The 13,268-nt window shown below is 43.1% G+C and overlaps 1 protein-coding gene across 6 annotated transcripts in view; it reads left to right on the top strand.

Moving 5' to 3' along the window:
- LOC122541371 (uncharacterized) overlaps positions 1-13,268 on the top strand; it is a 27,005-nt gene extending 13,737 nt beyond the window's left edge. For 5 of the 6 annotated variants that reach the window (XM_087979412.1, XM_043678081.2, XM_043678085.2 and 2 more), the window contains 3 exons: positions 8,634-8,780; positions 10,156-10,235; positions 12,355-13,268. In XM_087979412.1, coding sequence (XP_087835538.1) covers positions 8,634-8,780; positions 10,156-10,235; positions 12,355-12,501 — 374 coding nt within the window. In that variant the 3' untranslated portion in view covers positions 12,502-13,268. The remainder of the gene's footprint in view (positions 1-8,633; positions 8,781-10,155; positions 10,236-12,354) is intronic. The other variant, XM_043678086.2, reaches the window with a different exon arrangement.

Raw genomic sequence — 13,268 nt, 5'->3', positions numbered from 1 at the left:
AATTAAGTGTCTAACAGATTTCACGATAGAGTCCTAGAGATGTACAGCACGGAAACAGACCTTTCAGTCCAACTCGTTCATGCCGACCACATAGCCCAACCTAATCTAGTCCCATTAGGCAGCACTTGGGCCTCTGAACCCTTCCTATTCATGTACACATCCAGATGTTTTTTAAATGTTGTAACTGTACTCGCTTCCACCACTTCGTCAAGCAGTTCTTCCCATACATGCGCCACCCTCTGCATGAAAAAGTTGCCCCTTAGGCCTCTTTTATATCTTTCCCCTCTCACCCTAAAGCTATGCCCTCTAGTTCTGGATTCTCCCACCCCAGGGAAAAGACCTTGTCTATTTACCCTGCCCATGCCCCTCTATAAGGTCACCCTTCAGCATCCGATGCTCCAGGGAAAATAGCCACAGCTTATACAAGCTCTCCCTGTACCTCAAATCCTCTAACCCTGGCAACATCTTTGTAAATCTTTTCTGAACCCTTTCAAGTTTCACAACATCATTTCTATAGAAAGGAGACCAGAACTGCATGCAATATTCCAAAAGTGGACTAACCAATGTCCTGTACAGCTGCAACATGACCTCCCAACTCCTATATGCAATGCTTTAACCAATAAAGAAAAACATACCAAACACCTTCTTCACTATCCTATCTACCTGCGACTCTACTTTCAAGGAGCTATGAACCTGCACTCCAAGGTCTCTTGGTTCAGCATCACTCCCCAGGACCTTACTATTGAATGTACAGTCTGTCCTGCCCTGATTTGCTTTTTCTAAAATGCAGGACCTAACACTTATCTAAATTAAACCCCATCTGCCACTCCTTGGCCCATTGGCTCATTTGATCAAGATCCCATTGTAATTTGAGATAACCTTCTTCACTGTCCACTACACCTCCAATTTTGGTGTCATCTGCAAACTTACTAACTATAACTCCTATGTTTATATCCAAATCATTTATACAAATGACGAAAAGCAGTGGACCCAGCACCGATCCATGTGGACACCACAAGCCTCCAGTCTGAAAGATAATCTTCCACCATCACCCTCTGTCTTCTTGCTTTGAGTCAGTTCAGTATCCAAATGGCTAGCTTTTCCTGTATTCCATGAGATCTAACCTTGCTAACCAGTCCCCCAAGAGGAACCTTGTCGAACACCTTACTGAAATCCATATAGATCACGTCCAGCACTCTGCCCTCATCAATCCTGTTTGTTACTTCTTCAAAAAACTCAATCAAGTTAGTAAGACAGGTGGGATTAAGGAAATCCCCAAGGCTTTTTATATATATATTAAGAGTCGGAAAATTACTAGAGAAACAGTCGGACCTATTAGAGACCAAAAGCAGGAAACTGTGAATAAAGCTAGTGGCTGTGGGTGAGGTCTTAAGCAAATACTTCACCTCTACATTCACAGAGGAGAAAAGTGCTATCGCTGGAGATTTCATTTGGGATAGTGAGTTTCTTAAACATGTTAAGATTAATAAGGAGGAGATATTTGATGTTTTAGCAGGCATTAAGGTACACAAATCCCCAGGGCCTGATGCGATGTATCCCAGATTTCAATGGGAGAGAAGGGAGGAAATTGTTGCAGCCCTGAGGGAGATATTTAACATTTTGCTGGCCACTGGTGAAGTGCCAGATGACTGGAGGATGGCTAATGCGGCCCGTTTGTTCAAGCAGGGATGGGCCAGTTAGTCTGACCTCACTGCTAAGGAAAACCATTGGAAAATAATCTGAGAGACAGGATTAATCAATCCTTGGAAAGGCAGGGATTGATCAGACATAGACAGCATGGACTTTTTTTTTGAGGGATATCATGTCTAATTTAATTGAGCTTTTGAAAAGATCACTAAATATATTGATGAAGGTAGTGCAGTTGATATGATTTAGACAGACTTCAGTAAGTCCTTTAATAAGGTCCCACAGGAAGTCTAAAAGATAAAAGCGCAAAGCTAGTCAGCAAACTATCCAAAATTGGCTTACAAGGAGGCAAAGGGTCGTGGTGGAGAGTTGCTTTTGTAATTGAAAGCCTGTGACCAGAGGTGAACCACAGGGGTCAGTGCTGAGACCCTTACTGTTTGTTAAGCACATTATTGACATGGAGGTGAATGTACAAGTTTATAATTAGTAAGTTTGCAGTTGAGTTGAAAATTGGTTTTGTTGATCAGGAGGAGAATGGTCTCAGGCTAGAGTCTAATATTAGTAGAACGTGAGGGCCCCCTAGTCCTCACCTTCCACCCCACCAACCATCGCATACATCACATTATTCTTCGCCACTGCAGCAACCTACAAATGGACCCCACCACCACAGATATATTTCCCTCCCCACCCCTATCAACATTCTAATAAGACCCCCTCGTCAACTCCCTCGTCAGGCCCACACACCCCCACCAGCCCACACCCACACCCCACTCCCTTCTCCAGGAAGTGCAAAGCCTGCGCTCACACCACTCCCCTCACCTCTGTCAAAGGCCCCAAAGGAATCTTCCACATCCATCAGAAATGTACCTATATCTCCACCAATGCCATGTATTAAATCTTTTGCAACCGATGTGGTCTCCTCTACATCGGGAAGACAGGACCCCCTCCTAGCGGACCATTTCAGAGCACATCTCTGGCACACCCGCACCAACCAACCCCACCGTCCCGTGGCCGAACAGTTCAACTCCCCCTCCCACTCTGTCAAGGACATGAAGGTCCTGGGCTTCCTTCACTGCCAAACCATTACCACCCAACACCTGGAGGAAGAATGCTTCATATTCCGCCTTGGGACACTGAGCCACATGAGATCCATGTGGATTTCAACAGTTTCCTCATTTCCCCTCCCCCCACATTATCCCAGTCCCAAGCCTCCAACTTAGCACTGCCCTCCTGACCTGTCTATCACCTTTCCCATCTATCCGCTCCACCCTCCCCTCTGACCTACCACCTCCGTCCTCACCTTCATCCACCTATTGTATTCTCAGCTACCTTCCCCCCAGTCCCACGACCCTCCCATTTATCTCTCAGTTCCCTGGCCCACAAGCCTCATTTCTGATGAAGGGCTTATGCCTGAAATGTTGATTCTCCTGTTCCTCGGATGCTGCCTGACCGGCTATGCTTTTCCAGCACCACACTCTTGACTGGAGTCTAATATTGACCAGATGGTACATTGGGCAAATTGTAAAAGAGACAGATGGCAGATGAAAGTAATCTCAATAAGTGTGAGGTGATGCATTTTGGCATGTCTAATGAGGGAAGGATATACACAATAAATAGAAGGTCCCTAGGGAACACTGAGGAACAAAGGGACCTTCATGCCCAAATCCATAGATCTCTGACGGTGTCAGCACAAGTACACAAGACAGTGAAGATGGCATTCGCTATGCTGGGCTTCATTAATTGAGGCATTGAACACAGGAGGAAGGAAGCCTTTTTCCAACTTTAAAAAAAATTGGTTAGACTACAGATGGAACACTGTGTGCAGTTCTGGTTACCATATTATTAGAAGGCATGTCCGCACTGGAAAGCGTGCAGAGGAGATTCAACAGTACGTTAGCTGGGATGAAACCTCTCAATTATGAGGAGAGACTGTTTAGAATGGATTTGTTTTCCTTGGAGAAGAGGAGGCTGAGGGGGAATCAGATTGAGGTATACAAAATTACAAGAGGCATAAACAGGGTAGATTGTGAGAATCTCTTTCCTAGTGCAGACATGCCTAAGACCAGACGGCATAAGTTTAACTTGAGAGTAATTAGTTTGGAGGAGATGTGAGAAATTCTTTTTTCACCAGAAGGTGGTAGATATATGGAATGTACTGTGTGAGAGGGTTATGGAGACAAGTACTCTTGCAAGACTTAGGAAGTAAACCACACAAAATGGGGGAGATACGAAATGAATATTTTGCATCAGTATTTACTGTGGAAAAGGACATGGAAGATATAGATGGTGACATCTTGCAAAATGTCCAGGTTACAGAGGAGGAAGTGCTGGATGTCTTGAAATGATTAAATGCGGATAAATCCCCAGGACCTGATCAAGAACTCTGTGGGAAGCTGGAGAAGTGATTGCTGGGCCTCTTGCTGAGATATTTTAATCATCGATAGTCACAGGTGAGGTGCCAGAAGACTGGAGGCTGGCAAATGTGGTGCCACTGTTTAAGAAGGGCGGTAAAGACAAGCCAGGGAACTATAGACCGGTGAGCCTGACCTCGGTGGTGGACAAGTTGGAGGCAAGGACTGATTAGGGATAGTGAACATGGCTTTGTGCGTGGGAAATCATGTCTCACAAACTTGATTGAGCTTTTTGAAGAAGTAACAAAGAAGGTTGATGAGGGAAGAGCAGTAGATGTGATCTATATGGACGTCAGTAAGGCGTTCGACAAGGTTCCCCATGGGAGACTGATTAGCAAGGTTAGATCTCATGGAATACAGGGAGAACTAGCCACTTGGATACAGAACTGACTCAAAGGTAGTTGGAGGGTTGTTTTTCAGACTGGAGGCCTGTGACCAGTGGAGTGACGCAAGGATCGGTGCTGGGTCCTCTACTTTTTGTCATTTACATAAATGATTTGGATGCGAGCATAAGAGGAACAGTTAGTAAGTTTGCAGATGACACCAGAATTGGAGGTGTAGTGGGTTACCTCAGATTACAACAGGATCTGGATCAGATGGGCCAATGGGCTGAGAATTGGCAGATGGAGTTTAATTCAGATAAATGTGAGGTGCTGCATTTTGGGAAAGCAAATCTTAGCAGGACTTATACACTTAATGGTAAGGTCCTAGGAAGTGTTGCTGAACAAAGAGGCCTTGGAGTGCAGGTTCATAGCTCCTTGAAAGTGGAGTCGCAGGTAGATAGGATAGTGAAGAAGGCGTTTAGTATACTTTCCTTTATTGGTCAGAGTATTGAGTACAGGAGTTGGGAGGTCATGTTGCTGCTGTACAGGACATTGGTTAGGCCACTTGTGTACAATTCTGGTCTCCTTCCTATCGGAAAGATGTTGTGAAATTTGAAAGGATTTCTGAAAAGATTTACAAGGATGTTGCCAGGTTTGGAGGATTTGAGCTACAGGGAAAGGCTGAACAGGCTGGGGCGTCGGAGGCTGAGGGGTGACCTTATAGAGGTTTACAAAATTATGAGGGGCATGGATAGGATAAATAGACAAAGTCCTGGGGTCGGGAATTCAGAACTAGAGGGTATAGGTTTAGGGTGAGAGGGGAAGATATAAAAGAGACCTAAGGGATAACATTTTCACGCAGAGGGTGGTACGTGTATGGAATGAGCTGCCAGAGGATGTGGTGGAGGCTGATACTGTTGCAACATTTAAGAGGCATCTGGATGGGTATATGAATAGGAAGGGTTTGGAGGGATATGGGCCAGGTGCTGGCAGGTTGGACTAGATTGGGTTGAGTTATCTAGTTGGCGTGGATGGGTTGGACCGAAGGGTCTGTTTCCATGCTGTACATCTCTATGACTCTAAGTATCTGGATGAGTTCTCAAAAGGCATCTTAGGCTATGGACGAAGTGCATGTAAATAGAATGAGCATATTTTTGTGTTTTTGGATGGTGTAGACATGATAGGCTGTATGACTGTATGAGATAATTAAGAAATTAATTAAAGGGCATCGGTAAGGTAAATTTTCATGAAGATTGGGAAAATTAAAATAGCTAAGGTCGCCATGAGCAAGCATTCGTTGAATTCGGGGCAGAGAACAGTATGTTTTGGATCTAACCAAGGATCATGGTTTTTTGGATCTGGTAAGGTGTAATGAGGCAGGTTTAATAAATAATCTCTGTGTAAAAGAACCTTTGGGGAACAGTGATGATTACATGATGGAACATAGCATTCAGTTTGAGAGTGTGAGATTTGGACCAGAAACAACTATCCTTAACTTAAATAAGACTAATTACTTTAAGGTGAGGGCAGCGTTAGCTGGAGTGGACTGGAAAGGTGTTTAGCAGAAAAATGTAGTTGAGGAACACTGGCAGGTGCTTAAGAAAATCGTCCATGACTCAAAGTAAATATACATCCTGGTGAGTCATAAAGATTTAGGAAGGGTATAAACCAACCAATGTTTACCTAATAAGTTCAAATTGGATGAAAAAGCACACAAAGGTTAGTGGTAAACCAGAGAATTGGGAAAGTTTTGAAAGCCAAGAAATGATGGTCAAAAAAAGAAGAGGGAGTAAATAACCTGTGAGGGCAAACTGGTGAGTAGTATAAAAACACACACACAGCTTCTTTAAATGTACAAACAAGAGCCAAAGTAAAAATAGGCCCCTTAGAGAATGAGGCAGGTAAAATAATCGTAGAGAACTAGGAACTGGAAGAGGTGTTGAATACAGGCAGTTCTTCTCGAATGCGATGGGTGCAATTATGGAAAAATCGTGTTTTAGGAAGAGTGTTTAAAGTGTTGGTGATGTAATCGCAGTACAGCCAATGCACGTTTTAAAAGTTCACATTTTAGAAACAATGTCCCCAGTTGTCAATCGTTTTAAAGTGAATTTCCATTAACGGAATGCAGGCTACAGCAGAACGACCCGTAAACACTTTGCATCTGGCTTCACAGTGAACAACATTCATCACATTCTAAACTTATTAAATATTCAAGAGGTTTATGTGGGGAGAAAATAAACACAGTCAATATCACAAGAGAATGAATTATGTGAGAAACTAATGGGGTTAAAAATGATAGGTTCCCAGCATCAAATAGGATTTTAATAGAAGTAGTTTTGAGATAATGGATGTACTGTAATCTTCCAAGAATTTATAGAGGACTGGAAAACTCCTTATTCAAAAGATGAGGGAGCCAAAAAGATAACTTTAGGCCAGTGAGCTTATCTCCTGACATGAGGACAATGTTTGAATCTGTTATAAAAAATGTAATGGTGGATCATTTGGAAACACATAGTATAAAGGATGTACTGGCACTGGAGGGGGCAGAGGAGGTTTGTTAGGTTGATTCCAGAGTTGAGGGGGTTGGTTTATGAGGATTGGCTGAGTAGATTAGGGCGGCACGGTGGCGCATTGGTTAGCACTGCTGCCTCACAGCGCCAGAGACCCAGGTTCAATCCCTGCCACAGGTGACTGTTTGTGTGGAGTTTGCACATTCTCCCTGTGTCTGCGTGGGTTTCCTCTGGGTGCTCCGGTTTCCTCCCACAGTCCAAAAATGTGCAGGTTAGGTGAATTGGCCATGCTAAATTGCCTGTAATGTGAGGTGAAGGGGTAAATGTAGGGGAATGGTTCTGGGTGGGTTGCGCTTCAGTGGGTCGATGTGGACTTGTTGGGCTGAAGGACCTGTTTCCACATTGTAAGTAATCTAATCTATATTCATTGGAATTCAGAAGAATGAGGGGGGATTTTATAGAAACATATAAAATTATGAAGGGAATTGATAAAACAGAAGTAGAGAGGATGCTTCCACTGATAAGTAACGGTAGGATAAATAGGCATAGCCTCAAGATTAGAGGAAGCAGGAATGAAGAAGGGTTGTTAATCTATGGAATTCTTTGCCCAGGAAAGTAGTTGATGCTGCTTCAGTTAACACTTTTAAAGTTAAGGTAGATATATTTTTGAAAAATAAAGGCATTAAGGGATATGGTGAGAGTGTGGGTAAGTGGAGCTGAGTCCATGAAAGCATTAACCATGATCTTATTGAATGGTAGAGCAGGTTCAAAGGTCCGGATGGGCTACTTCTGCTCCTAGTTCCTATGTCCTTATGAACTGCAGGCCCTACTGCTGTAACTCTTCATCAGAATGAAAGGTTCTGCCCACTGCCCCTTTATCTAAACCACTCATTGTACTTACCTCTGCCAGCTCTACCCCATATGCCCTCACATTTCAAGTAAAAAGAAACCCAGTCTATCAATGTTCTTATTGATGTGTACACCCTGACCTTTCTGGTATTGCTCTTATAAGTCTTGTCTGCATCCTCTCCACTGTGTCCTTATCATTTTTTATAATATAGAAACCAGAATCACACTAAGTAGTGCACCGTCCAATACAGAAACAAAAACAGAAATTGATGGAAAAGCTCAGCAGATCTGGCAGCATCTGTGGAGGGAAATCAAAGTTTACATTTTGGGTTGAGTGACCTTTTCTCAGAGCTGTTCAATATAGATTTAGCTTTAATTCCATAATTCGCAATTTTATCATTCCAAGAAATAAGCCTAATGTATCTTTTTATGGCCTTGGTGATCGCTAACATAGCTTCTTGAAATGGATGCATTTGCATTCAGAGATTCCTTTGTTGTTCTAACTCACCTCGACTTGTGTCTTGTGGATAGTATGCAATCTCCTTGTTTTTCCTCCCAATGTCTACTGCCTCACATTCATCCATTTTAAATTTTGAAAATGTTTGCTCACTTTGCCCATGTCTCCTACTAAGTTGTTGCACTGTTTCTCAATCTTGATTGTCACCCTGACATTCCCACTTCTGGCTTTGCTGTTTTCAGTGAATTTACAAACTGCGCCTTTTATTCCAAAGTCCAAATCATTCATGTAAGTTGGGACCAGCAGTGACCCATGTGGACCCAGCTTCTGCAGTGCTCTCTCCTTGCTGTTTTAAACTCATCTCTTCAGAGCTTTAACCTGAAGCTCTACATTAATCTGTTGACATTACCATTAAACTATTAGTGCTTTGTTACAGATGTTGGATGTACTACCCAACCTGGTTCAACAACAAGTCAACCTCTGAGTACAGAGTCAATCGAGTACCTGCATATCATTGTCTCTGTTGTTGGCTGTTTCCTTATTGTTCTCATCCTTTTCATCTTGGTAACGAAGAAGTACAAAGGTATGTCACCATTCTTGATGATCAGAGTTTACACCAGTGAATGAGCAATTGCAGCAGGGAAGGTGAAAAAGCCTGACAATGACTCTAATTAATGTGATGGACTATCATTTTATCTACTAGTGATGGGCTAAGATGTGGAAATTCAAATTGTCTAGCTACCCAATCTTTACTCCTGTTGAGTTTAACATCAAGGAAAATTGGGGAAGACATATACTGGGTAGCTTAAGTTGATATCACTAGTTTTATACAAGTTAACACAGTTAAAAGTACAGTCTACAGTCAAGTGACTATCGCCCTGCTACTGTCGGAAATCTACTCCACTCCTGGATTGGGCAATGAAGGGCACTCAATTCTTGTACTGCCTCAATCTCCTGACTTCCATTTCCAATTGAATTATCTACCATGTATCGTTCTGCATACTCCCCCTCATTTAGCTCACTGAGAGTCTTGGGGCTGAATCAAAGTCTCCTTTTCTGAAAGGGGCACAGGTTGGGATGATGATCTGAAAGCAGATTAATGTTGAATCATAAATAACCAGACATAATACAAGTATTCATAACCGTGACACTTTAACTGCCATTACAGGTTGTAGTTTGTTTCATTTTACTGGGTAATACACTTCAGTATGAGCTGGTCCTTGGGGAGTCCAGAACTAGAGGGCATAGGTATAGGGTGAAAGGGGAGAGATATAAAATAGACCTTAGGGGCAACTTTTTCACACAGAGGGTCGTACGTGTATGGAATGAGCTGCCAGAGGAAGTGGTGGAGGCTGGTACAATTGCAACATTTAAGAGGTATTTGGATGGGTATATGAATAGGAAGGGTTTGGAGGGATATGGGCCAGGTGCTGGCAGGTGGGACTAGATTGGGTTGGGATATCTGGTTGGCATGGATGTGTTCGACCGAAAGGTCTGTTTCCATTCTGTACATCTCTATGGCTCTATGGTGATCAAATGAAAATTTTGCTATGGGTAATCAGAATCTCACTGTTTTTAAAATGTTTAAATAACTCATGCACAATGGATAAGGAAAATGGTTAAGAGTTTATTCTAAATTTATTTCTTCACCTTGCCAAAATTCTGATCATTTGACTGGACCTTGCATTGTCTTTACATTGGACAGATTTTTAATCATTAACTATGTGCATTTGGTGAGAGATTTTGATTAATATTTCAGGGAATGGTCCCCGTAAGTGAAAAAAATAAAATAGGCCAAGTGACCAAACACAAAATTGGAGCTTGCGTTAACCAACTGAAAAGCAGTGGCAAGCTTCCTTCTTTATACAGTGGTGTCTTTATCAAATTTTAAGTTGTTTTGCATCTTATCATTCACACACAATGCAAGTGATTTTGTACATCTGAATATTTTAATTCAGGTTCTTGTCTGCAACATGATTCAGTTGCCATGGAAACACATGATCAGCCAATTGAAGGAATGAGGCAAGACTTTGCTGAGGTAAGAGTGAAGTTGATTATTACGAACCTGACTCCTTCTCAAAGAAAGACAGACTATTGGGAAAATGATGGGATTAGGAGCAACATTACTTTTACAGCCCAGTGATTTTAATTTCTATTGGTTTGATTTGATTTATTATTGTCACACGTACTGAGATAATGTGAAAAGTTTGCTTTGCATGCTAGTATCATGTAAAGTGCATTAGGGTAGCATAACAAAGTGCAGAATACAGTGTTACAGCTGCAGAGAAGGTGTGCAGAGAGCGAGAGAGAGAGCGATTGGAGTTAACTTTGAGAGATCCATTCAGAAGTCTGATAACAGTAGGAAGAAGCTGTTTTTGAATCTATTCATAAAAGTATTCAAACTTTTATGTCTTATGCCCAATGGAAGCTGGTGATAGAGAGAGTATAACTGGGGTGGGAGGGGGCTTTGATTATGTGGGTAGTTTTTGCAAGCCAGCAGGAAGTATAGATGGAGTCAGAGAGTCACAGAGATGTACAGCATGGAAACCGACTCTTTGGTCCATCTCGTCCATGCCGACCAGATATCCCAACTTAATCTAGTCCCTCCTGCCAGCATCCGGCCTATATCCATCCAAACCCTTCCTATTCATATACCCATCCAGATGCTTTTTAAATGTTGCAATTGTACCAGCCTCCAACATTTCCTCTGGCAGCTCATTCCATACACATACCACCCTCTGTGTGAAAATGTTACCCCTTAGGTCCCTTTTATATCTTTCCCCTCTCACCCTAAACCTATGTTCTCAAGTTTTGGATTCCCCCACCCTGGGGAAAAGACTTTGTCTACTTATCCTATCCATACCCCTCATGATTTTATAAATCTCTATAAGGTCACCCCTCAGCCTCCAACACTCCAGGGAAAACAGCCCCAGCCTATTCAACCTCTCCTTATAGCTCAAATCTTCCCTGGCAACATCCTTGTAAATCTTTCTGAACCCTTTCAAGTTTCACAACATCTTTCTGATAGGAAGGAGACCAGAGTTGCATGCAATATTCCAACAGTGGCCTAACCAATGTCCTGTACAGCCCCAACATGACATCCCAACTCCTGTACTCAGTACTCTGTCCAATAAAGGAAAGTATACCAAATGCCTTCTTCACTATCCTATCTACCTGCGACTCCACTTTCAAGGAGCTATGAACCTGCACTCCAAGGTCTCTTGGTTCAGCAACACTGCCTAGGACCTTACCATTAAGTGCATAAGTCCTCAGGATATATTACACATGGCCTTGGTGAGACCACACCTGCAGTACTGCGTGCCATTTTAGTTTCCCAACCTTACTGAGAATAGACTTCCCAAAGAGAAGTGCAACAAAGATTTGCAAGGCTAATACCGGGGATGGCAATACTGTCATATAAGGAGAGATTTGTTCAAATGGGTTTGTGTTCACTTGGGATCAGAACTGTGAGAGCCGATCTGATTGAAATGTATCAACTGTAACAGGGTTGGAAAGACTAGATGTAGGGAGGATGTTTTCTCTGGTTGTGGTGCTGAGCATCAGTGGGTCACCCCTGTCTCAGGATTCTGAGCGGTGATTAAGATGAGGAAACTTTTACTCTCCCAGACGATGGCCAACATGAGGAATGCTCTCCCACAGAAGGCCGTGGAGGCCGGAGCACTGAGCGTGTTCAAGAAAGAGCCTGATATATTTTCAGTTATTATCGGCGTCAAGGTGTTTGGAGAGAGAGAGAGTGGGAATAAGGCATTGTGGTAGATGATCAGCTGTGACCATATTGGATGGTGGAGCAGTCTCGATGGGCTGAATGGCCTACTCCTGCTCTTCATTTCAATGTTTCCATATCGAACATGGGTGGATGAACAGAGTGGAACTGCAGATCAATCATGGTCTTATTGAATGGTGTATCAGGACAAGGGGGTGAGTGGCCTGTTCAAATGTTCCTCCCAGGTAGGAAATCAAAAGGTGACTTGTCTTGCACCTACTAGTTGGATAGATTTCCATGTCAGGAAAGCTCAGGCAGTGACTCCTCTCCTCCTGTTGCTGACAGAACTGTCCGTGGCCTTTCATCTATTTTCCTCCCAAGCTTTTACTGTTTCGCACATCTTGTAAGCTGTGTCTTTTTCTGTTGTGTGCAGGGCCAGGATTCGGTACTGAACGGTGATCTCACCTACTCCCTTCTCCAGTGGTCTGAGCACAGGATCCCAGCAGCTTCAGGAGGTGACCCACAAGATAGCGGTCTGGAGACGATATATGCTTTTCCACAGAAAGTGAACCGCAGGTGAAGTGCCTGGGCTCGAGAGACAAGGAGCTGAATCAATCCCCACATCCTGCAGTGAGATATGGATAATGGGCTGTGGGGAAATGTGACAATCAGATCGACACTAGCCGTCATTAGCCAACACAGTTTCACAGGCCTTTGTGTAGATGCAGTGAGAAGCTTTCCTTGGGACTCATCGATGTGCAATCAAGTACCAATCAGGTCCAGTGTCTAGGGTTCCTACTATGCATGGAAAGTGTTGATGTGTTAACAGAACTGAGTGAAATCCGGGGCTCAGAGCCTCCTCAGAATGTGCTGTCAGTGCTGTTTGGATAGAAGCTCCTGCCCTCAACCGTCAAAAACACGGGAAGGAAGGGAGCTGTCTACTCTGTGCAGTGACCTGCTCATAGCAAGTCAGCAGGTCACATTACCTATTCATAGGTCAGTCCCTATTAATTCCAATGGAAACAAAAATCAGAGAGAACTGCAGTTAGGACTGTCAACTCGGTTATGTCCCCTTTACATTATCTTGGGAAATGATTGCAGTGAAGTGATAGGGGGAGCAGGGGTTCTGACATTCTCTGTTCCTAAGCTCGAGTGCAATGATGCTGAGGACAAATATGCAGAAATACATGAGCTGTTTCTTCTCTGCATTTCCGAAGCAGCTATCGATAACTGGTAAACATTCTTCAAATGTTCTCTTATTTATTCAAATGATGTATACTCATTAAAGCAAAAACGAAAGGTGGTTTCATTTGTCTTTTGTATTAAACTGTCTGGATGCAAGTCTCA

This window comes from Chiloscyllium plagiosum, unplaced genomic scaffold (assembly GCF_037043375.1).
Source record: "Chiloscyllium plagiosum isolate Xiang-an unplaced genomic scaffold, Cpla_swu_hap1 HiC_scaffold_35, whole genome shotgun sequence".
NCBI classification, from domain to species: domain Eukaryota; kingdom Metazoa; phylum Chordata; class Chondrichthyes; order Orectolobiformes; family Hemiscylliidae; genus Chiloscyllium; species Chiloscyllium plagiosum.
This window is presented reverse-complemented; position numbering and strand designations above follow the sequence as displayed.